Consider the following 26,687-nt stretch of genomic DNA (forward strand, 5'->3'; position numbering starts at 1 on the left):
GACCGGAGAGAGTGTATGGAAGTACACAAGAGCCATAAATACCTCTCTCCACACAAAACATGAGACTCTGCCATGATCCTGCCACTAAATCAAGAAAAACATGACGCGGCAGAATCTTGACAATATTAGTACGAGATTAAATTCTAATGCTGATGTCAGCACCCCCCCCAGTCTTGCAAACAGTATGTAAACTATGGCACCGAAAACCGTCTCTTTGGGAGAACCCAGACCCTACCAGGGGAACCAGTTCTCCTCTGGCAAAAGCTGCAGCCTCTGCACAAGCTTAACGCTAAATAAACAATAGCTGTGATGAAACTGCCGTTTCAACTACTTTAGAAATGAAAGGTTGATTTGATATAAGTCTATAGTTGGCCTATAGGTCCATAGGGTCAAGTTAATATTTTTTGACAAGGGGGCCTTATAACAGCCACCTTATATGGCCTTATAGGGACATGTCCTTATGACAAAGAGGAGTTAATAATTCTAAGCAGAGGATTTATAATTTCAGGGAGCATCTCTTTCAATAACTTAGTAGGTATAGGATCTAGCATGCATGATGTTGATTTAGATCATCTTGCTGCGGCAAGAGTGGTCTTCAATGAACCAAAGAGAGCGCATGTAACTCCGCTCCTCATCAGGTTACACTGGCTCCCTTGTTGCCGCCCGCATAAAGTTCAAAGCTATGCATGTGGCCTACAAGACCAACACCGGGTCTGCACCATCGTATCTCCACTCGCTAATGCAGATCTATGTTCCTGCCAGATCACTGCGGTCTGCAAAGGAACAACGACTAGTAGTACCATCCCAAAAAGGAAAAAAAGTCACTCTCCCGTACCTTCTCTGGATCTGTTCCACATTGGTGGAATGATCTACCAGCTACTACAAGATCATCAGACTCGGTTGCCATCTTTAAAAAACGCCTAAAAACGCATCTCTTCCGTCAACACGTCGCTGTTAAAAAAACACGTACTAACCTCACTATTCTTAGCTTTGTATACTGTGCTAGGCTTTAATGGACTAGTTTGATTCACTTATGTATTTTGTTGCCTATGTTGTTATAATTGCTTCCAATGTTTTCTCGTCTGCTAAAAAAAAAAATTAAATGTAGATGATCTAATGATTTTAAACCTCATCCTGACCTACAGTAGATAATTATTGCAATTGCTCCTGAGGGGAGCTGATATTTATTATGATTATCCTCAATCACTCTCTTTTGAATCTCTCTCAGGCGGATTACATTATTGGCAATGACCATGTTTTCAAGCTCCCTCTCTTGCTCCTCTGACAAAAGTCTTATCCTGCCCCCACCAGGTGGTGATCTCTGTGTCCTACAATGCATAGAAGCACTCATTACTGTAACATACTGAAACTGGTAATTTATTGCATTTCTTTACAGTTTTACAGTAATATAGTGCAACAGTGTATGTGTTGTCACAGCACAGAGCACAGCACTCAAGTTACTGTACAGAGCTGTCTTACTTAAAGTACACCTTTCTGTTTTACTCCCTGAAGGTTCAGACGATGGAGGCGACTGTACTTGTTGCCCAGCCTCCCTCATATTCAACCAAGGTGTGTCTCTGCCGATCGTTTTAGGCGCTGGTCTCTGTGGGAAATAAGCAAAACAAAGCATTAGCGTTTAGACTTCAGTCCGGAGAACAAGCTCACCCTCTTCTCCTCTGCTTCTGCTTATATCTTGTGTGTTTGATGAGGCGCAGGTGAAAACGATCGGCAGGTGCCGAGGCTTGATTGGGGTGTATCCATGGCGACTCTGATTGGCCATTGGCCCGCTCGCCACAGTATGTACTATGAACAATATATACAGAAACATGAACATTAATGTACAGGTGGGGACAGCTGTTGCCTGGTGGTAAGAGAGTTGGGCTTGTGATCAGATTCTGGTTCTAATCTCAGTGTCAGCAGGTCATGACTGAAGGGCCCTTGAGCAAGACACCTTACCACTGATTGCTCTGCAGTAATGTGCCACTGTAAAAAAACTACTTGTAAGTCGCTTTGGATAAAAGTGTCTGCCAAATGAATAAATGTAAATGTAAATGTAGGTGGCTATGAACAGATAATAATTTAGACTAAACAATAGTGCAAGTGACTTAAGTGTGCATAGATTGACATTAGCTATTAAAGTTGCAATGCAATACATGGGTTAATGCGGTTATTAAAGTTACAGTGCAGTGTATGACTTAATAATAGGTTGCAGTCCAGAAGAGGAGTAGATGCAGTTAATTAGGTTACAGTGCAGTAGATTAGTTAATGCAGTTATTGAAGTTACAGTGCAATAGATGAGTAGATGCAGTTAATGGAGAAACAGTGCAGTAGATTAGTTAGTGCAGTTATGAAAGTGGTCCATTAGTGCAAATGAGCATTCCGTATAATATTCCTGGTGTGCAAGTGAGCAGTATAGAGTGTACATTCACTTTCAGTTCTCTATTGTTCTCTATTCCTGTTCTGACAGTTCCTCTGAACCCTGAATTTTAAGTGTTTTATTTTATCTTACAAACTTAAAATTCTTTAAATATACACTCAAGAAACACTATATTTTCTAAGATACCTAATGAAAAACAGTGGATGGTATTCATACTTTGAGATTTTGTTGGATACTATCTTGGCCTACTTGATCAGCTGAAGCCTGAGGATTTCCTAGTAGAGAATCTCAGCACACCATGCCACCCAAGAAGGACCAAAGCAGCAACCAAAGTAATGGAGAAGAGTTGGTGTCGCTTTCACAAATAAAGGATCTAATGAGTCAACAAAGGGATCTGTTCATGCAACTTCTACAGCAGCAAGAAAGTAACTTTAAGACTGTTGTGGAAGTAATTGTGAACAATGTGAACACTCGGATTGACAAATTGATCAAGGAGACACAGGAGCTGAGAAGCAGCTTGCAATTCTCCCAGAAGGACATTGATGATCTAATGAAGAAAAATGATAAAACTGAGTCAGAAAGGACAATTGTTTGTGCTGAAACCAAAATAATACAGGCGCAATTGGTAGAGATGACTGAGAAAGCAGATTACTTGGAGGGTCAAACAAGAAGGAATAACCTTGTTGTGGATGGTATTCCTGAGGCCCAGAATGAAAGCTGGAAGGAGACTGAGGACAAAGTCAGGTATGTGATAAATGAGAAACTTCACCTGGACAGTAGCCAGATGGTGATTGAACGTGCACATAGGACTGGCAATCCATCCGGATATGCTGGAAAGAGACCTAGGCCTATCATGGTCAAATTCCTCAGATATAAAGATAAAATGGCTGTTTTGGGAAAGACTAAGGATCTTAAAGGCACCAACATCTATGTGAATGAGGACTACACTGAAGCCGTCAGGCAAAAGCATAAGGCACTCATTCCATCCATGAAAGCTGCCAGAGAACGAGGTGACATAGCCTACATCCGACATGACAAGCTTATTGTCCATCCCCCTGCCCAAAAGCATAAGGATAGGAAAAGCACCAACAGCCAGGAGTTGGAGCCAAGAGCTGGAGCGAGAGACTAGTTCTCTGGTTTCCTTAACTTGAGCTCATATAGACTGAACTGATTTTAAAGAAAAAAAAAATTATAATAATTATGGATAGTAGGCCTATTGATGATAAACATCTCCTTTCTGTTTCAAAGGGTCTTGTTATGGCCCATTTGAATGTTTGCAGCATCAGAAATAAGGTATTTGAACTTAATAACCCAATTACAAAAAACACCATTAATATCTTGGCAGTATCAGAGACTCATCTAGATGCTACTGTTCTTGATACTGAGGTTTCCATTGATGGCTATAATATTTTTAGAAGGGACAGGAATAAATATGGGGGTGGCATAGCATTATATATCAGAGATAACTTTCCGGCAACACTATGCTCTGAGTTTATCTCAGATGGTTTAGAAATGTTATGGGTTAAAGTGCATCTTCCTCACCTAAAGCCGGTGCTAATCGGTTGCTGCTATAGACCTCCTGGGGCTGATGAGCAATACCTGAATGATTTATGTGTGTTAATTGACAGAGTTACAGATGTGAATAATGATATTTTTTTACTTGGGGATATGAACATTGACTGGTTTGCGAAACAATGTCCAATGAAACAAAAGATAGTTTCATGAATCCTGCATTAAACCAGTTTCTCGATCTGTGGGTTTTAGTGACCATAATATCATAACAATTACCAGAAAAACAAAAATTCCAAAATGTAGAGTCAATATAGTTCATAAAAGGATGTTTAAGAAATTTATTCCGGAGAGTTTTTTGGCAGATGTTGGTGGTATCGATTGGACTGATGTGTATGCTGCTGAGGAGCCTGAGGCTGCCTTAAATATATTTATGGAAAGATTTATGAAGATTGTTGATAGGCATGCCCCTATGAGAAAGTGTATTGTAAAAGGGAGAACAGCCCCATGGCTGAATGAAAGTATAATGAGCCTCATGAAGGAAAGAGACAAAGCCAAATCTATATTGGTAAAGACTGGATTGGTGGAGGACAGATTCATGTACTGTCAACTGAGAAACCAGGTTACTAAACTGAATAGATCGATGAAAAAAGAATATTATATGAAGAGAATAAATGCTGTAAAGCAAGATGGTAAAGAGCTCTGGAAAACCCTTAATGAAATAATGGGGAGGCAAACATCTGGAGGGGCTTCCTTTGTGGAGTCAGAAGGCAAGTTTTTGACCAAACCATCTGATATAGCAAATTATTTTAATGATTTTTATATAAATAGGGTCCATGCACTAAGGCAGAATATGGACAATACTGATTCGAATTACCTAAAGCTCATAAAAAATCATGTGATGTTAGATAAGAGTTGCACTTTCCAGTTTAATAGTGTAGAGGAGCCGGAAGTTAGAAAGTTGTTGAAGTCTCTGCCCGACCACAGCTCAGTAGGTACTGACCTGATGGACAGTAAAGTACTTAGCCTGGCAGCTGACTATGTTTGCGGTCCATTATGTCAAATATTAAATGCATGCTTAATGAAAGGTGTTTTTCCCACTATTTGGAAAGAAGGTAAAATTATTCCCATACCTAAAGATGGCAGGCTAGCACTTACTGGGAAGAACAGTAGACCTATTACTATTCTCCCAGTTCTTAGTAAGCTGATGGAGAGAATAGTTCACTCACAAGTAAAGGAATACTTTGAATGTAATGGTTTGAACACAGATTTCCAACATGCTTATAGACATAACCATTCAACTTGTTCTGCCCTTACAGTAATGACAGATGACTGGCTCAAGGAAATGGATAATTTAAAAATGACTGGTGCTGTATTACTTGATTTTAGTGCGGCATTTGATGTCATAGATCACAATCTACTCATTAGTAAACTAGAATGCTATGGATTTAGTCCAACTGCCATTCATTTTATGAAGAGTTATCTCACATGTAGGACGCAAAGGGTTTATTACACTGGCAGCTGGTCTCACTCTAAGGTCTTGGACTGTGGGGTCCCGCAAGGGAGCTGCCTGGGACCTCTTTTATATGCCATCTTCACTAATGATTTACCATCTGTTTTATGTAAAGCAACTGTACAAATGTATGCTGATGATTCCACATTGTATTATGCTGCAAAAACTGTCAGTGAACTGGATTATGTTTTATCAGCTGAGTTAAAAATGGTTTCTGATTGGATAAAACGAAATAAGTTGGTGTTGAATGTTTAAAAAACCAAATCAATTATCTTGGGATCGAGTCATAAATTGTCATTTACACCAAAGTCAAGTCAAGTCAGCTTTATTTATATAGCGCTTTTTACAATTTTCATTGTTACAAAGCAGCTGTACAAGAAGAAAATGACTATAAGTAAAACATAAAAGGTTATGGAATTCAAAACACAGGTCAAATATCAGACACACAATAAATTCCTATATGCAGTGTTAATTAAATAAGACAACCAAATTCTAGCAGCCCCCCCGGCCAGGCAAAACAGTGCAAAACAGTATGCAAACGGTGGCGAGGAACCCAAAACTCCATTGGAGGAGAAAAAAAACCTCGGAGGGAAACCAGGCCTAACCAGGGGATTCCAGTTCCCCTCTGGCAAAAACTGCAGCCTCTGCACAAGCTCAACAGTGCTTGCACAACAAGGCGAAAATAAAAAAAAAATTAGATTTAAAATTATCATTAATAATCTAATAGTGGCTGAAGTTTTGTAGGGACGTCACTTCCTTCGTCCAGCATTTGTCAGGTCTAGGAATGGATTGCGCCCTGCCCGCTCCGCTCTTGTAACCTTGGAACAATGAGACAAGACTGGCTGAGAGTAGAGTACTGTTCTGTACTCTTTGATGCAACAAATGCATCAGTTGTTATTGGAAGTGTCCCTGGTTCCGGTTGATCTAACTAGTGCAGCCTAGATCTTTGAAATACATGTATTATGATAATCTAGTGTATGCAAGATTAAAAAGATGCGTCTTTAGTCTAGATTTAAACTTACAGAGTGTGTCCGCCTCCCGGACATTGCAGGGAAGACTGTTCCAAAGTTTAGGCGCTAGATAAGAAAAGGATCTGCCGCCTGCACTTGATTTTGAAATTCTAGGTATTACCAACTGACCTGACGCCTGAGAGCGTAGTGCACGTGATGGACTATAAAACGTAAGAAGTTCTCTCAAGTAGTGAGGAGCTAAACCATGCAAGGCTTTATAGGTAATAAGCAAGATTTTAAAATTTATGCGATGCTTTATAGGTAACCAGTGCAAGGTTGACAGAATCGGGCTAATATGCTCATACTTTTTTGTACGTGTAAGAACTCGAGCTGCCGCATTTTGGACCAGTTGGAGTTTTTGTAATAGGCCTGCAGGGCAACCACCTAATAGTGCATTACAGTAATCTAGTCTTGATGTCATAAAGGCATGTATAAGCTTCTCCGCATCTGATGATGACAGCATATGACGTAATTTTGATATATTTTTAAGATGGAAAAACGCAATCTTACAGGTGTTGGCGACCTGGTTCTCAAATGACAGAGTACTATCGAATATAAAGCCAAGATTCTTAGCTGAAGATGAGGGTTTTATGGAACATCCATCAATAGTTAAGCAGTATTCTTGGTTGTTACGTAGGGCGGTTTTCGGTCCGATAAGTAACACTTCAGTTTTGTCCGAGTTCAGTAATAAAAAAATTGCTACTCATCCACTTTTTTATATCGACAATGCATTCCACTATTCGATGGAATTGCTGTGTTTCGTGAGGCTTCGAGGAAATATAAAGTTGCGTATCATCAGCATAGCAGTGAAAGCTTATTCCGTGTCGCTTTATTATATCTCCTAGGGGTAACATGTATAATGCGAAGAGCATAGGCCCTAGTACTGAGCCCTGTGGTACACCGTACTGGACTTGCGATTTGCGTGATACCTCATTGTTTATTTTTACATATTGGAAACGGTCGCATAAATAAGATCTAAGCCATTTCAAAGCTATTTCCTTAATACCGACATCATTTTCAAGTCTATGTAGGAGCATGCTGTGGTCAATGGTGTCGAATGCAGCACTAAGATCTAGCAGCACCAATAAGGAGATACAACCTCGGTCGGACGCCATAAACAGATCATTTGTAACTCTAATCAGAGCAGTCTCTGTACTGTGATGTGCTCTAAATCCAGACTGGAAATCTTCATTAATCTCATTCCTTTGGAGGAAGGAACATATTTGAGTTGAGACTACTTTTTCCAGAACCTTAGATAAGAAAGGTAGATTCGAAATAGGTCTATAGTTAACTAGTTCTCCAGGGTCCAGATGGGGTTTTTTGACAAGGGGCCTTATAACAGCCACTTTATATGCTTTAGGCACATGTCCTAATGTCAGAGATGAGTTAATAATGCTAAGTAGAGGATCTATAATTTCTGGGAGCATCTCTTTCAGAAGATTTGTAGGTATAGGGTCTAGCATGCATGTAGTCGATTTAGATGATCTAATGATTTTCGATAGTTCATCGTGATCTATAGTAGAAAATAAACATAGTTTCTCCTTAGGGGTGCTGTAGTTAGTCATATGTTCAGCGGGTTTCGCATCTGGTTGCATAGTTATAATTTTCTCTCGAATATCTTGGATTTTATTTGTGAAATAGTTCATAAATTCATCACTGCTATGCTGGTATACAGCATCAGAAGTCGCAGACGATTTATTTTTGGTTAATTTAGCCACTGTATCAAATAAAAACCTAGGGTTATTTTGGTTTTCTTCTATTAATGATGAAATGTAGGCGGATCGAGACGTTTTTAGGGCTTTCCTGTATTTTTTTGTACTATCCTTCCAGGCAGTACGAAATACCTCTAATTTAGTCTTTTTAAAGTTGCGCTCCATTTTTCGTGCCGCTTTCTTTAGAGCCTGAGTGTGTTCATTTTTCCACGGTGTCGGTCTGTCATTTTTAATCTTCTTTAAGCGCAAGGGAGCAACTATGTCTAGCGTTTCCGAGAAGGTGGCATTAATATTTTCAATAGTAAAGTCAAGATCTTCAACGTTATTACTCATGCTAGAGATTTGAGACAATTCAGGCAAATTATCAAGAAACGCACCTTTTGTAGTCGAAGTTATTGTTCTACAATATTTGTAACTTGGAGTTTGATTTGCCACCATTGGGTATTGAAGCAAGCATGATACCAGATAATGATCTGAGATGTCTTCGCTCTGCTGAAGGATTTTAACATCGACCACGTTTATACCGTAAGACAAAATTAAATCTAAAGTATGATTACGAAGGTGAGTAGGTCCTGACACATGTTGACTAACGCCCATGGAGTTAAGAGTGTCTTTAAAAGCCATTCCTAAAGCATCTGTATCATTATCTACATGAATGTTAAAGTCCCCGGCAACAAGGACTCTGTCTGCAGCCAGTACTAGTTCTGATAAGAACCCACCAAATTCTTTAATAAAATCAGTGTGGTGCCCTGGAGGCCTATATACGATAGCCAGAATAAATTTTAAAGATGTTTTGTCCTTAGTATTAGGTATTGATGCATCAAGTACCATGACTTCAAAAGAATTGTATTTAGGTTTAGACTTCTGAGAAATGCTAAAAGAGTTACGGTAAAGTGCAGCAACACCTCCCCCTCTGCCTTTTAGGCGAGGCTCGTGTTTATAATAATAATCTTGGGGGACAGACTCATTTAACGCAATATAATCATCTGGCTTTAGCCATGTTTCTGTGAGACAGAGCATGTCTATTTTATGATCTGTTATCATATCATTAACAAAAAGTGCTTTATTAGAGAGAGATCTAATATTAAGCAATCCGAGTCGTAACAGTTGATTATCTGTATTATGTTCATGTTTAGTTAGTTTAACGTTAACTAAATTACCTTTGAGAGGTTTACGCTTTATTTTATGTTTACTAATCCGGGGGACAGACACAGTCTCTATTTTATGATGTTTGGGAGAAAGTATTATCGCATGTTGTGTATTATGTGTGTTCTGCAACGTGAGACGGCAAGCAGACCGTTGGTGAAGCCATTCAGTCTGCTCCCTGACCTGGGCCCCAGTGAGTCAAGTTTTAGCATTAAGACTATGTGCCATATTTCTAGAGAGTAGAGAAGCTCCAGCCCAGGAGGGGTGGAGACCATCTCTTTTCAACAGGTCAGGTCTGCCCTCAAAACTCTTCCAGTTATTTATAAAAACAATATCATTCTGCAGGCACCACTCAGACAACCAGCCATTTAGTGATGATATTCTGCTATGTATCTCATCACCACGATAAGTGGGGAGGGGGCCAGAGAATATTACAGTTTCTGACATCGTGCTTGCGAGCTCACACACCTCTTTAATATTATCTTTAGTGATCTCCGATTGACGGAGTCGAACATCATTCGTGCCGACGTGAATAACAATCTTACTGAATTTACGATTAGCCTTAGCCAGCACATTTAAATTTGACTTGATGTCAGGCGCTCTGGCTCCCGGTAAACATTTGACTATGGTGGCTGGTGCCTCTATGTTAACGTTCCGAACAATAGAATCACCGATAACTAGGGCACTTTCAGCAGGTTTCTCAGTCGGTGCGTCGCTGAGCGGGGCAAACCTGTTCGAGACTGTAGTCGGAACGTTTGAGTGGTGTTTTGACCTGCGACTACACCGTCTCACAGTCACAAAGTTTCCCAGCTGCGGGGGTTGTTCAACCGGAACCGAACTGTGCGCGCTAATATTGCTCGCATCCAAAGTGTTTTCTAAGCTCCTTACATTCTTACTATCCTCAGATAAAGATTGGATGCGAGACTCTAATTCTGAGATCTTCTCTGTCAGCCTAGCTATTTCCCTGCATTTATCGCATGTAAAACCCTCGCCGCTGACAGAGAAGGCTAAGCTAAACATATGACATGAGGTGCAAGTGACAATAATAAGAGAAGAAGCCATAACTCACCGGGTTTGAAGAGTAATTCCAACTTACCAAGGCTGCTCGGTGATTCTTAGTATATACGCTTTAGAGAGAAACCGTTAGCACACAAGACAGCTAGAAGGCGAGATGATATTTAGCAGTGTAAACAGAAAGCCCGCTAGCACGCTTGTGCTATGCTAACGGCGCTGAGTGTTTTGGTTTAAGATTTTCAAGTAAATAACCAGGAGAGGTTATTGAGATATCAGGATAAGTTAGCAACGACAGTGATAATTAACAATGTATGCTGTGAATAAAATACACTAATATGAAAGAAGTGCAAGTTAAGTGATACAACCTGATTCCGTGTTGTATTAGAGGGGAGAGGATGAGTTTGAAATTCAAAAGATGAGTTTGAATTTGTCTGGGGAACCTATAGAACAGGTAGATAAAGTAAAATTACTCGGCACAATAGTGGATAGTAAGCTGTCATGGGTAGAACATATTGATATCATAGTGAAGAAGATGGGTAGTGGAATCTCTATGGTGAGGAAATGTCTTAGTTATGTCCCTACACACATTGTGGAGCAGGTGGCTAAATCTTTAATTTTATGTCATTTAGATTATTGTGCCCCTGTGTGGTCATCTATATCTAAAGGTCAACTAAGAAAATTACAAACAACCCAAAATAGAGCTGCCAGGTTAGTATTACATTGTCCGATTAGAACAAACATTATAAGTATGCACTGTCAGCTCTCATGGTTAATGGTGGAGAAAAGGCTTGTTTTTAATACAACTAAGTTTTTTAGAAATATTGTCTATTCTTCCGAACCAGTTTTTTTATATAACCAAATTGTTAGGTGTGATCAGTTACATTCTCATGTGACTAGGTCTGCGGATGATGGCCTGGTGATGTTACCACGGCCAAAATCCAATGCTTTGAAGAGAACTGTTATTTATCGTGCCATCAGTCATTGGAATAACTGCCCATTGAATATACGTAAAATGAATGGCAAAGACTCTTTTAGGTACCATCTAAGAATGTACTATTTAAATTGTGAATAAGGACATATTTTGTAATATTACTAAATTATTCAGACTAATTTATGATGATGTGGTAATGATGTCTATAATATTATAATGTTATACTGTTGTACATTAACATTGTTATGTGATTTCTTTTTTTTGTTGTGGACCCCAGGAAGACTAGCTTGTTGACTTTGGTGACAGCTAATGGGGATCCTTTTTACAATAAACATTTACATTTACATTTATTCATTTGGCAGACGCTTTTATCCAGAGCGACTCACAAGTAGTTTTTTACAGTGACACATTACTGCAGAGCAATCAGGGGTAAGGTGTCTTGCTCAAGGGCACTTCAGTCATGACCTGCTGGCACTGAGATTTGAACCAGCAACCTTCGGATCACAAGCCCAACGCTCTAACCCCCAGGCCACAACTGACCCTAAACAATAAACAATAGAGTGCAAATGATGCTGTGTGTGTGTAAACAGTCCGGTAGAGCAGATAAACATGAAGTACTGGTGTGTACAGTTCAGTCATGCATGCAGCCCTGTAGTGCAATGTAAACAATGTTATAGCAGCATTGGAGTTAAAGGTAAGAGAGGTAGTGGAATCAGTGGCGGTTCTACATTGAATTGCACCCCGGGCGAGACCACCTTTGAGCGCCCCCCCCCCTCCCCGAAAAATGTATAAATAAAAATAAAACACACACAAAAAATGATGACAAACCGTCATATTTTTTATAACAACATAAGTGCAAGAGAAAATTATATTTCTCAATAGCACAAATCCGGTTTTCAATCAACAGATTTCCCCCCGCCCCCCAACACTGTCACTCAGGAAACGAGTCACGGCCATAATCGTTTTGTATTACTTATTTTTTATAAGCCATTTCAGACAATTCAGAAAAACAAAAATGTGCAGGAACTATATTCATTACATTATGGATAAAATGTGCATTATTTAGAGGAAAGTCAAGGTGGTGTGTGACTGACTTTAGCCCACTATTTTAATTCGCGTCATGGGAGGGGCTTCTGCCGCTCGCCAAGTCATAATAATTTCTTCCAAATAACGCACATCTTGAGCGAATAGCTTTCAGAAAAATAAAATAAAGCAATTAATGGCTGGTGAGCCTTCTTGACCAGGCATGAGGTGTTGGTGGTCCAGGACAGGTCCTCCGAAATATGAGTCCACAGGAACTTAAAACTGGAACCACGTTCAACAATCATCCCATTAATGTGGATGGGGTCGTGTGTGCCTCCTTTCGCCTTCCTGAAGTCCACGATGATCTCCTTTGTCTTGGAGGTGTTAAGTAGCAGGTTGTTGTCGGTGCACCATGTGGCCAGGTGCCGGACCTCCTCCCTGTATGCAGTCTCATCGTTGTTGCTGATGAGACAAATCCCCGTTGTATCGTCTGCAAACTTGATGAAGGAGTTAGATCCGGTCACAGACCTGCAGTCGAGTGTGAAAAGGGAGTAGAGAAAGGGGCTCAGTACGCAGCCCTGTGGTACACCAGTGTTGAGGGTGATGGTGGTGGAGCAGATGTGGCCTAACCTAACAAGCTGAGGCCTGTTCATCAGGAAGTCCATAATCCAGGGTTGTTAATGCCCAGGTTTCCAAGTTTGACGATTAGCTTGGAAGAGATGACGTGCAACATGCGTGCATAGGTGTCCTTATTGTCGAGATGTGTGAGCACGGAGTGCAGCGCCATGGACACTGCATCATCTGTGCTCCTATTGTTGCGATAGGCAAAACGGTACGGGTCCAGTGTGGGTGATAGAGAGACCTTTAGGTGTACCAGGACCAGCCGCTCAAAGCACTTCATAACAATGGGTGTGAGTGCTACAGGGTGGTAGTCATTAAGGCACGTCGGGTAAGAATGTTTTGGAATGGGCACAATGGAGGTGGATTTAAAACAGTTGTGGCCTGGGGGTTAGAGCATTGGGCTTGTGATCAGAAGGTTGCAGGTTCAAATCTCAGTGCCAGCAGGTCATGACTGAAGTGCCCTTGAGCAAGACACCTTACCCCTGATTGCTCTGCAGTAATGTGTCACTGTTAAAAAAAAAAAAAACTACTTGTAAGTCGCTTTGGATAAAAGCGTCTGCCAAATGAATAAATGTAAATGTAAAACATGCTGGAACCACTGCTTTGGCGAGGGACAGGTTGAAGATGTCCGTGAAGACCCTAGGGAGCTGCTCCGCACATGCCCTGAGTACACGACCAGGGATGCCATCTGGGCCAGCAGCCTTGCGCGCGTTGATCCGGCTTAGTGCAGTGTGAACATCAGTGGAGTTTAGTGTGATGATTGGGTGGTCAGCAGAGGGTGTGAGCTTGGTAGCTGTTTCCTTATTGTCTCTCTCAAAGCGAGCATAAAAGTTGTTAAGCTTGTTCAGGAAGACGGCATCTGTGGCTATGGGGGTGGAGTGGTTGGGTTTGTAGTCACTGATGGCCTGGATGCCCTGCCACATGCGTCGAGGGTCAGAATTGGAAAAATGCTCCTCTAGCTTCAGCTTGCAGCAGTGCTTGGCCTTTTTGATGCCCCTCTTCAGATTTGCCCTAGAAGTACTATAGGCCTGTGCATCATCCAATCAGAAGGCAGCGACTCGTCCTTGTTTGCCAGCAAGTCTTCTTGCTTTCTGAAGATGCATTCACTCCGAATCCTTCCATTTGCCACATTTTCTAAGAGCGCAAGATCAGCCATTGTGCGTCATTAAGCATTGTGATGGGGCATTTTATTTCCATCCATTTAATTGCATTTGACAAGCTACAGATATCGGTTATAATCTACGTGGAAATGGGAAATAGTTCAGTGCAAATGTAATTTCTTGCAGCTTTCTGAATGGTTGAGACATACATCATATGTTATTTTATCAAAAATTAAACAAACTAAAGGCATATGCATGAATACCATGATTCCGTAGCTGATGAAGAAATTTTTACTATGAAAACAACTTTCCCGAGTGGACAATCTATCTATCTCTATCTCTCTATCTCTCTATCTCTCTATCTATCTATCTATCTATCTATCTATCTATCTATCTATCTATCTATCTATCTATCTATCTATCTATCTATCTATCTATCTATCTATCTATCTATCTATCTATCTATCTATCTATCTATCTATCTATCTATATTATTTATGAGGATGAATTTCATAACATGCCAAGATTATTGCAGAACATATTTCACTTTTCTTTCTGCAAATATGTGTTCATTTGCATTTCTGTTGTAATTTTCGTTTGATTTTGTTTGTTTAACACTGCAGATCGATCAAACGGGTGTTCGTGTAGGCTGTTAACTGTAAGACTTGCTTTGTGAAGTCTTCATGTTATTTACGAGAGGTAGTATTGCCATTTCTTTTACACAACGGTCTACAGTTTCACACACTTTCACATGTTTCTTCCATCTGCCGACGGTGTTGCCATTTCTCATTTCACCCATGTTTGTGCGTACGCCTGGGTCAGACCTTGCGTGAAGGACCGCACATTTTCCCGTCAAGTTTGCTTTTTATAAATACCAATTATTGCGTAGAGAGCGGCGTACGCCTTCTTTTGTGCGTACGCAACGTTTATTAATGACGCCCCAGGACTTTATGTTTTGTTTTGTTTGTATGAATGGCCAACAGTCGATCGTCAGGGAGCTGCCGGCATTTTAAGTTCGTTTTATTGTTTGGTAATTTAATTAAATGTTGTTGTTACATTCGCCGGTTCCCGCCTCCTTCCTTCCTTTTATTGAAACTTTGTACAAAACTTTTTGCAAAACTTTAAACGCAAAAAACTGCAATACAGCAGTTGTTGTTTGTGTTTCATTATGAAAATACTTTCATAACATTTACAATTCTACACACATTTACAGACACCAAAGTGATGGTGTAGTGCAGTTTATTTATTTCACCCACATGTCATGTTTTACATCACGTATTGTCATAGTCCTCCGTATTATTATTTATACCACTCATCCATGGAATATAATAAAATACAACAACAGACAGAGTGAATTCATACAGATTTCATATAATAGATGGACTATAGATCACAGAAAAATAACATTTTGTAATAAGACTGGCAAAGTGTGAACAGATGTACAAAAATACAGTAAAGTTTCAGAAGGTTCTAGGATTTCATCTTGAGGTGTTGTGAGAGGAGCATCACATGTAACTGCTCCAGAATGTGGCCAGCAGGGCGGCGCTCACAGCTCCAGCAATGGACACGTGTGCGGCACTGGCTCCGTTACACAGATCAACAGTACAGCAGGTTTTGCTGATGGTGTATCCGGCACCCATGACACTGCCGACCGTGTTATTACAGTCAGACGTACAACCGCTCGTAGACAAACTTAAAAATCCTGTCACGTTGAACTCTGTGAAAAAAACAAAACAAATTTATACCTCAACACATAATATCAACTGTATAGCACACGTATAGACTGAAGTGTTTGATATGGATGTACGTATATGTTTACTGCAAGTTTAACACAACAGCACTTTTATTGATCGAATTCTTCAAAATGCGTGTGGCTTATAGTTAAATGAGTGTGTCTGTGTGTCCCTATTGACTCCGGTAGCCATATTGAAGGTTGAATGGTCAAACACCACCCAAGAGGCCATATGACTGACAGATACATCACATGAGCGGTGTGCATTCAAGAACGTCTCAAACGTTTACAACATTTATGAGTTTATTCTTTTATGAATTCAGCATTTAGTTGAAAATGTCTTGCGATGTCTTGATGTGTTGTGTTGTTTTTTATCTGACCTTTAGCAGTGAAGCATTTGGTCTCAGAGATGTGTGTGTTGTGTGGTGTGTTGTGTTGTGTGTGTGTTGTGTGTTGTTTGGTCTGACCTGCTTTAGCATTGAAGCATTTGGTTTCAGAGGTGTGTGTGTTGTGTGTGTGTGTGTGTGTTGTGTTGTGTGTTGTGTGGTCTGACCTGCTTTAACATTGAAGCATTTGGTTTCAGAGATGTGTGTGTTGTGTGGTGTGTTGTGTTGTGTGTTGTGTTGTGTTGTGTGTTGTCTGACCTGCTTTAGCATTGAAGCATTTGGTTTCAGAGGTGTGTGTGTTGTGTGTGTGTGTGTGTGTTGTGTGTTGTGTGGTCTGACCTGCTTTAGCATTGAAGCATTTGGTTTCAGAGGTGTGTGTGTTGTGTTGTGTTGTGTGTGTGTGTTGTGTTGTGTGTTGTGTGGCCTGACCTGCTTTAGCATTGAAGCATTTGGCTTCAGAGGTGTGTGTGTTGTGTGTGTGTGTGTGTGTGTGTGTGTGTGTGTTGTGTTGTGTGTGTGTTGTGTGGTCTGACCTGCTTTAGCATTGAAGCATTTGGTTTCAGAGGTGTGTGTGTTGTGTGTGTGTGTGTGTGTGTGTGTGTGTGTGTGTGTGTGTGTGTGTGTGTGTGTGTGTGTGTTGTGTTGTGTGTTGTGTGGTCTGACTGCTTTAGCATTGAAGCATTTGGTTTCAGAGGTGTGTGTGTTGTGTTGTGTGTGTGTTGTGTTGTGTGTGTGTGTTGTGTGGTCTGACCTGCTTTAGCATTTAAGCATTTGGTTTCAGAGGTGTGTGTGTTGTGTGTGTTGTGTTGTGTTGTGTGTGTGTTGTGTTGTGTGTTGTGTGGTCTGACCTGCCTTAGCATTGAAGCACTTGGTTTCAGAGGTATGTGTGTTGTGTGTGTGTGTGTGTGTGTGTTGTGTTGTGTGTTGTGTGGTCTGACTGCTTTAGCATTGAAGCATTTGGTTTTAGAGGTGTGTGTGTTGTGTATGTGTTGTGTTGTGTGTGTGTGTTGTGTGGTCTGACCTGCTTTAGCATTTAAGCATTTGGTTTCAGAGGTGTGTGTGTTGTGTGTGTTGTGTTGTGTGTGTGTTGTGTTGTGTGTTGTGTGGTCTGACCTGCCTTAGCATTGAAGCACTTGGTTTCAGAGGTGTGTGTGTTGTGTGTGTGTTTATGTGGTCTGACCTGCTTTAGCATTGAAGCATTTGGTTTCAGAGATGTGTGTGTTGTGTGTAGTGTGTTGTGTGTGTGTTTTGTGTTGTGTTGTGTGGTCTGACCTGCTTTAGCATTGAAGCATTTGGTTTCAGAGATGTGTGTGTTGTGTGTTGTGTTGTGTCTGTGTTGTGTGTTGTGTTGTGTTGTGTGGACTGACCTGCTTTAGCATTGAAGCATTTGGTTTCAGAGATGTGTGTGTTGTGTGTGTGTGTTGTGTGTGTGTGTGTGTGTTGTGTGTGTGTGTGTTGTGTGGTCTGACCTGCTTTAGCATTGAAGCATTTGGTTTCAGAGATGTGTGTGTTGTGTGTTGTGTTGTGTGTGTGTTGTGTGTGTGTTGTGTGTTGTGTGTAGTGTGTTGTGTGTGTGTTGTGTTGTGTGTTGTGCGTTCTGACCTGCTTTAGCATTGAAGCATTTGGTTTCAGAGATGTGTGTGTTGTGTGTGTTGTGTTGTGTGTTGTGTGTTGTGTTGTGTGTGTGTTGTGTGTGTGTTTTGTGTTGTGTTGTGTGTGTGTGTGTGTGTTGTGTTGTGTGTGTGTTGTGTGTTGTGTGGTCTGACCTGCTTTAGCATTGAAGCATTTGGTTTCAGAGATGTGTGTGTTGTGTGTGTGTTGTGTGTAGTGTGTTGTGTGTGTGTTTTGTGTTGTGTTGTGTGGTCTGACCTGCTTTAGCATTGAAGCATTTGGTTTCAGAGATGTGTGTGCTGTGTGTGTTGTGTTGTGTTGTGTGTGTGCTGTGTGTGTGCTGTGTGTGTTGTGTTGTGTGTTGTGTTGTGTGTGTGTGTGCTGTGTGTGTTGTGTTGTGTGTTGTGTTGTGTTGTGTGTGTGTTGTGTGCTGTGTGTGTGTTTTGTGTTGTGTTGTGTGGTCTGACCTGCTTTAGCATTGAAGCATTTGGTTTCAGAGATGTGTGTGTTGTGTGTGTTGTGTGTTGTGTTGTGTGTGTGTTGTGTGTTGTGTGTTGTGTGTGTGTTGTGTGTTGTGTTGTGTGGTCTGACCTGCTTTAGCATTGAAGCATTTGGTCTCAGAATCAGCACACGTGCCTTCAGATTTGAATAAGCATTTTCCCAGAATGCCGACTTTACATGAGTTACACTTCAGAGCTTCAGCTGGAGAAACAAAGACACAACATGAGCAGAGCATTCACACAAACATGTAGACTGACACATTAACATCAGTGTCACATCACACTTCTGTTTGACTTGACAAAACACATCATAACAGACACACACACTACACAAATATAAATGGCTCCAGAACTATGAAGAGCGTGACTTCATGAAGTTTGCATTGTATCGAATGAATAGGTGACTTGTGACATCTTTTCTTTTGGTGTACAGTTTCACAGTTCAATGTGACCTTTGACATTGTTGTCTATGCTCACCGGTATGTTCGTATGTATGAGCAAACTGAGATAAAGACAAATCTTCAACCACACAAACGTCTCACCTTTCACACACATCTGTACACCCACAGCACACTACACAACACTCCATCGACAGGTGTGTGTGAACAAACCCTTCATTACAGCTGCTTGACTTCAATACAATACTCGATTGTGATTGACTAGTCCTGAGGTCAGTTAACCTCCGGTTGATGCCGTGAGTCATCTTTACCGCTGCAGTTTAACATGACGCATTCATTCGTAACATAAATGACATTATATTTAGAACGGATGAAAGCAAACAGCATGTACATGTTTTACGCAAGATTTCAAATCAATATGAATAACGATCAGTGTGATGATGTCAGGGTTAATTCTGTCCTAACCATCGGCTCAATGGACACCACCATCTCTTTTGTCCAGCGTGTGTCTTCTGGCTGATGTAATATATGATGTGTGATTTGTTGTAGTCTGATGAAGAGCCTGTGTGCTGGAAAGTCTTTTAAATAATAAAGAATTTCTGATATATTTTTGGAGCTTTTGTGTGCCGACTTTTCTTATTCCTTTGATTTACTCTCTTGGTCGAGCACCCATTTGAGATTGATGTGCGTGTTTTTGTCCTCTCTTTGTTTCAGCTCATCAACATTAAACAACATTAACATTAGAAATATAAATGCATCAATTGATCATGTTGATGTGTACAGTAAATGTGTCAATTGTTTTGTCAAACCATTGAGCTGATGAGGATTGTTGAAATGAAATCAATGACTTACATAAGGTGAAGAGCGCGACGACGACGACGACTCCAAACACAACTCTGTTCATCATGACGGTGATGTGAAGACCTCAAGAGAGATGCTGCTGTAAATGTGATGTGTGATGTCTGGAGGAGCGCTCACATATATGCTGAAGATAAAGAGGGTGGGGTCGTGTGTGGGGAGATCTAGTTTGGCCACATTTCAGGTGTCAATGCTCACAAGTCATATGTAAACTTTCCTCATCGCCAAACCATCTGATCATGAGCAGCAAGAAACCTCAAGATCAGTGAACGTCACAGCGCTCATGTAACCGGTTCTACTGGAGCTGGGTCGGTCCGGCATGGGAGTCGGGCACTCTAACAAGGAGGCTGAAGACCACGGCCCCAGCGTCTGTCGCCAGTTTACACACTGCACCGCTCTCCACTAGCTGGCCTCCGTCACACTCCTGATTTATGGTTCTTCAGTCACATAACTAACTTCAATATCTGATGAATGTCTTCCTCATTCTTACACACATGTATTCATAGAAAAGAACTGTATCTATAGAGGAACACTAGCCATCACTGGGGTACGTCTACAGGCCAGAAAACCCTTTGGCTCCATAACTCTACACTAAGAACCGTGTGTCCCTGGACTTCTCAGAGCTCAAAATCACCTGAAACATGAAGTGACATATCGTGATTTTCTCTGAAAAATGTGTTTTTTTGAAGTCACACACGAGGGTCATTTTCTGGATGTAAGTGATGTCTTTGCGGTAAACATTTATCAGTTGTTGACTGTGATGAGTATCAGTAGTGTCCTTGTTGTCAATCGTGTTCAATGTGTCTCAGAGGTGTTAATGCTCCAAGAGTTTCAGGTTGTCACATTCAGCCAGAGCTCGTGACACAGTTTTGTTTCTCACTCATCACAGATGTGGATCTATAACAGTAAAAAAGCATCAGTACTCAGTCATGAATAAAGCAATCCCACTGTAAGCTTTAGAATTACAATTTTAAGTTTGACTTAATTTATATTGCATATAGGAATTTAAATGTTTCTCTCTTCTCAATCTCAAATGTGTGGAGTGTTTGTGTTTGGGTGTGTCTGAATCTATGTGTGTCTGTCTTCTGTGTTTTCACCTTTTTTGTTTTTACTAGTATAAAATTACATGTTTTGCTTCTAGTCAATATATTTCTTGTACAGCTGCTTTGTTACAATGAAAATAGTAAAAAGTGCTTTATAAATAAAGCTGACTTGACTTGACTATGGTCACAAAATGGCTTGTGAACACATCTCTGTGTGTTGTCCCTTTCACACAAAACCAACACTAGGTTTGTTAAAATGACACATAATGTGTTAAATAGCGTAGCACTAACAGTGTGTAATAATAACATTAACACAAATAGAAATATGCTATTTCATTCTTAAAAGAATGATCGATGATAGTGTCAGGGCTTTCCACCAAAAATATAAAGTGACAAAATAAAGAATGACTCCAATATCAACCAAAGCCAAACTCTTTTATTATGATTCTGCCACTTTTCATTTTCCATTATGATAACAATTCAAACACCTGATCAGTACAATTACACATGACATCATCTCAGGCCTGTCCAATAACAAAACAAAACACAGTCAATTTGGCTGATAAATCATGTGAGTGATAAAAATATCTTCTGTCTTATAACTGAAAGTGCGCAAATAAAGAAATAAAAACATAAAAATGCACAGTAATATAGTCCTCTAAAGAATGATCAAGCAAACACATGACTGACTGAGGGGGCTTATATCTATATTAATAAATGTTTCTTTTCAAGCTCTTTACTAAGTTTATGATTGACAGATTAGGACATTACAGTATTATAAACTATAACTTTACACCTGAGGACAAACAGATTTATTCATTTTCCACTGAGAAACTGTGTTTGTTAAGTCTATGAAATGTTCTCATTGTGTGTGTGTGTGTACGTGTGTGCTCTTCTTCACATGATGAATTTGACGGCGGTGACGGCAGCGAGCGTCATCACGAGAGCAGACACGTGCGAGCGGCCCGGGGCAGAGTTACACAGGTCTGTATTGCAGCACGTTTTTGTAAAAGTGTACACATTGGTGGAGTTGGACGGAAAATTCACGTTCTCGGTTTTATTGCACATGTTCACTTCGAGACATCCTTTTGTCTTTATTTCCAAAAAGCTAGCTGAAAGGATAAAAGAAAGCAAGATTACAATCTTATATTCACGATTACGTGTCATGATTCTTTTCTTTCAGAAAGCTCAATCTCTGTACCTGCTGTACCCACACCGCTGAAGCATCGCTCGCCGGATGGTGCGCAGGTCTTTTTAGTTGTGTAGCACAAACTTCCTAAACCAAGACTACATTGGTAACACTCCAGACCATGAGCTGAAAAACAACAACAACTCATCTGTTAGTCAAAGTCATTCTCTAGTGAGGATCTCTCGTATCTCCTTCATGTCTTCTCTTAGCACTCCTAGTGCACTACATTTATTTCACTGCTTCATGTTTTTTAACTGCTGAGCTATGAAGGAATTTGACGTGTGTTTAGTTCAAAATGTTTCTATAATCTCTTGATAATAATAGTTTGTCCCAGACATCAATGAGATTCAGAGGAGAATGAATAGATCAAATCCACATGCACATTTCTATTCATACTATTCATACATGTTGACTTATGATCAAATGATGTAAACTGTTTGAACAGAACACACACACACACAATATATAAACGGTTTCAATCATGTTTTATTAGTCTGGGACAAGACGTAAGCCTGTCAGGAAAACTCGAACTTCTAAAATGAAATTTCTCTATATTATCAAGAATCTCATCTCTGACTGTTTCTATAAGGAGAATCATGTGAATCATCTGTAAAGTATCACAGTATACAAGAAACACACAAGTATGGGAGACACTTAAAGTATGTCAGTTACACAGGTAAAAAAAGTCGGAATTCCAGTAAAATGCAGTCGCACTGGTCTGAGGACATAAAGCACAGAAGTCACACAGACAAACCTTCAGTTAGGAAACACAAATAACTGATGTACTTATCACCCCTGTGCTTAGGGCAGGTGTCCACATGAACACATTCAATCCTAGTTGAGCTTTCTGAGCATGGAGAAGAGCCCACGACACAAATACTTCTCTTACACTGAGTGGTTTCGGTCACACCCGAAAACCGTCATGTTAAAGGCCATTGGTAAAGATTATTACACACACACTCGGTAAAATCAAGCTCGACGACCACAGCACAACACATGTTATTGATTTCTTCATAAAAATGATTTGCATGTTTATGTGAGCGGGGGAACAATGTAGAGCAATTCATGACTAGTCAAGATAACTGCCAGAAACGTAAAACTCAGTTTGAAGTGTTTCTGTGAATTCGTGTCAAAAGTCGTGGTTAACCTGGTTCTTCAGGTACGTTACGCAAAGGCGGGGGGTTTACATTACTGCGGCTGAACCCACTGTGAGATGTGAGGCTTATAGTCCTGAATGTTTGAAGAGCAATACATGGTTTAACAGTATCACCTCATAAACACAACTGAAGAGCTTTTAACAGAAGGAAAGAATGAATGTGTGTGCAGATGTTCTTCTTGCCTGCAGGAGTTTCGCTCACATCATTAACATTCCCAAAAGAAACATTTCATTCTTATCTGAAGAAAACAGAACAAAAGGCGGGTTCCACACAAGCCAACAAAGAGCAAATATTGGAAGAAATATGTAATATAGGATACATAAGATAAGTAAATTTGGTTCAATTTGCATATCTCAGTATTTGACTGAGCTAATATTTGACTAGATGAAAAATGTCTTGTTTAACCTGTAAACGCTGAAAATCATCATCGGACACATCGCAGGGGTAGAGCTTTTCAAAACAACATCATGTCAGATATGACCGCGTGTGTAAATAGCCTAACTGGGACTTTATTTCAGTGATTAACAATGTAGTTTTAGGATAACATTAAATTGTAATATTTATTACTGTAAGTAATAAAATAATTTGTAAAGTATTATAATTATTGATTAATAATAGATGTTGTATATATGTATGTGTGTGTGTGTGTGTGTATGTAATGTTGTGTATATATTATTCTGATATCAATTATCTATTGAAAGTTTAAGCGGCTTATAGTTCGAGTCTGAATCTGTCAATAACTGAAGCAGCAGCGCCCCCTGGGGTCAACACACTGATGACGCGGATGCCTTTGCATTACAGTTTTAAGGTTAACCATATTATTTAACTTCATTTATCTTAGTAATGATAAACTGATAATGATAACGTGTTTATATGTGTTTTGATATGTTTAGAGTTCTGTTCCACACACAAATGCTTATCACAAGATGAGAGTGTCATCTGTCCAGGTTCATGTGCACTTATGGGCCCAAAATGACTTCACAACCTCTATGAATGACTAAATGTCTTTTCTATGAAAACAGAGCTATAAATAATTAATATTGTGAACAATAAAAGTACTAAAAAAAGTACTGAGCAGGGAAGTTAAAAAGTGAAAACACATTACACTGTAAAAAATACAACTTCAAAAAAGATAATTAAGTCATTTGAACAAAGGTTTTGAAGTAGAAGAAGAAGAATGAGAATGTATTATTTTGGGTTAACTGAACACAATGAGTCTTAATGTGGAAACTAAAAGGATTCATTGATGGACTGGACTGTGATATCTAAGTGATTGTCCAAAGCGCCTCAAGACGTTTCACCAACTTGAATCTCAAAAAACAATTCTAGTGTCTGAAAGTTCCCAGCATGCATTGCAGAATTTTCAATTGGCAGGATAAAAGAATTCTTATGCTTGCTATTTCAGTGTATGCTGCTATATGTTTTTTTTGTTGTCATTGTAAGTTACCTTCTTTATTTAGAGTTCCATGATGTTTGATGACTGAGGCTCATGTGCTCAGTGTTGAGGTCTGAAGTAAATGAAACTGTGAGGCTAAAATGACTTAAGCAGCTTCTTAAGTAGAGAGAGTATAATAGCAGAACAAAGAAATATTTACGTCATATAAAATTCATCTTTTGTTTTGAGTCAATTAATCCAGAGTTGAGTGAATGGATTAAGCATATTTGTTTTCAATTGACAGTCATGTGACATTACTCAGTTATTGGAGTTTAGGGAAATACTTGGCCAAATGTTGAGCAAACTCAAAGAAGCTGTGGAGCAAGTTGCCTTGAAATTTGAAGTTAAGTCAACTTTTCATTTTTGACAGTGTAGCTACTCTTTATTAACAGGCCTAGGCCTGACTTTTGTTACAGCTATTTGTCATTGTGTGTAGAAATGACACCTCAACACAACCCTCAAAGTGTAGAAACACAAGTGATTGTGACGTATGCTCAACCACCAGAGGAAATAAAAACACAGCCCAAAGAAATAAAGATTACAGAGTGTGAAGTGATGCTTGTTGTTCAGGAATGTGTTTCTTCCTTCCTCTCTGAGACATGTACTGTCACAAGCTCTCTTTCAATACAACAAACTCTCTCACCCTACACGCAAACTGTGAGAGAGAGACAGACAAGAGATGATCTGACGGGTCTCACTGACACACAAACATTTCTAATCAAATCAAAAACGAAGAATGGATCAGGACTCATGTAATCATGTAGAATGAGTTATAAACCCACCACTGTATATTTATGACTTTATTCATTCAAGAAACTTTAAACCAACAAGCAGAAATAGAAAATCACCTGAAGAGTTTGGTTCCAAAGTGAGATAAATACATTTGAATGATGTTGTTTTTATCGTGTTTTCTTGTTAGTTTGACTTAAATCAAAACCAAACAACGGCAGTTTGATGATATGAAAAAAAAACACGATTTCTGAAAACTTTTTTCTCTTCTTCATGTGATCATCGCCAAGACATTATTCGTTCTTGTGTATTTGATATGACACAGTAAATGTCGGTTATTATTCTTTCCACGCGATCAAGAATGAAATATAATCGAGAGAGACTTACCTCCGACGACACAGAGCGCGAGAGCGAGCGCGAGCACAAAGACTTTCTTCATGTTTCGTGATGTAGATGCGCGTGTTGTTCAGCTGGAGGACCGTTACAGTAACTCCTGTCAAACTCTTGAGATCCACACAGATCCGCTACATTTATACACACACGACACGCCCGTGACACGCGTCATCAGGGCGCGGTGTTCTCTCTTTGTGCCCTTACGTCACGCGCAGAGGTATAATCTTTATTAGGATTAATCAACCCAGAACACCATGCATTTAGAGACATTCACACTGTATAAGAGCTTCATATAGATAAATAAATCATTGTCTGTTTAACATAGAAACAGTGCAGTATTGAGTAAATAGTGTCAGGATTAATCGTTCTTGTTCGCCTAGTTAAGGTCACGTCTGCTGTCTGAGTCAGCCACTCATTTCTCATTAGTCTTCTTGGTTGTTAATTATGTTGATCTGTTTCTAGTTTTGTCCTCAGTGAACGTAAACTCTTTGTTCTCCTTTGCTCTTGGTCAGTCCTTACTCCTGTGTGTTGTGTGTCCTGCTATGTTGTCTATTCTCCTGTATTTTTGGATTAAAGAGGATTTAAAGAGTTATGCCCCACCAACAGATGACGATAAAAGTGGTCCTTTAAAATGTCTTTTTTTCAAATCTCAATTTATTGTACACATGACAGAGGTAAAATGCTGATAATCTCAAGCAAGGGTGTAACTTTGGTATGAGAAGTGGGGGGGGACACAAAATGGGGGAAAATGTTTTCTATCACAAATTCAAAAAAACGATTTTATTGTTTAAATTCATTAAACCATGAAACTAAAAGGTGTTTTTATTGTGTAGCAAAAGTTGATGTTCACACAGAGGGGAAATACAAATATTGACTGAGGAAAGGAGGAAAACATGCCTTGTAAACCTGAATCTGCGGTCAGAAGAAGATGAGCCGGATGACTTTCTAAAATGCTTAACGAGGTTTAACGTACCTATAAAACGACCAGGAAAGCCAACGGTTCTGTCAAGCCTTGTCATAAACACAGTCCTTAAAGAAAAAACGTAATAAATCACGTTACACGTTTCTTCCAAATTGAAGTCCATTATAAGACAACAGCTTTAGCCTACCGTAACAACAACAACATAAACATTTATATTAAATTCAATTTAAAACCATGTGATTGAAAACAATCTTTCAGTGATCTATTTTAAGAGACACAGGCATATACTCTCTGTGTCCTGCTCGGCCACACCTAGCCTACTTCTCATGTGGTTAAATAATCATTACAAACTAATTTGAGAGTGAAGGGGACACGAAC

The 26,687-nt window shown here is 39.8% G+C and overlaps 2 protein-coding genes across 2 annotated transcripts; both read right to left on the reverse strand.

The window, feature by feature from the left end:
• Positions 1-15,461: 15,461 nt before the first annotated feature.
• lye (lymphocyte antigen-6, epidermis) lies at positions 15,462-19,490 on the reverse strand (the record flags this gene model as incomplete). The annotated part of the gene is made up of 3 exons (XM_079485129.1): positions 15,462-15,673; positions 18,277-18,387; positions 19,436-19,490. The coding sequence occupies 3 exons, from the start codon at positions 19,488-19,490 to the stop codon at positions 15,462-15,464; spliced, it is 378 nt and encodes a 125-aa protein (XP_079341255.1).
• A 1,410-nt stretch (positions 19,491-20,900) lies between these two features.
• LOC306909973 (sperm acrosome membrane-associated protein 4-like) lies at positions 20,901-25,682 on the reverse strand. Its single transcript, XM_079484146.1, has 3 exons — positions 25,382-25,682; positions 21,686-21,799; positions 20,901-21,596 (listed from the first exon to the last, which is right to left on the reverse strand). The coding sequence occupies exons 1-3, from the start codon at positions 25,431-25,433 to the stop codon at positions 21,382-21,384; spliced, it is 381 nt and encodes a 126-aa protein (XP_079340272.1). The 5' UTR covers positions 25,434-25,682; the 3' UTR covers positions 20,901-21,381.
• Positions 25,683-26,687: the final 1,005 nt, after the last annotated feature.

This window comes from Barbatula barbatula (assembly GCF_947034865.1).
Source record: "Barbatula barbatula genome assembly, chromosome: 21".
Taxonomy (NCBI): Eukaryota; Metazoa; Chordata; class Actinopteri; order Cypriniformes; family Nemacheilidae; genus Barbatula; species Barbatula barbatula.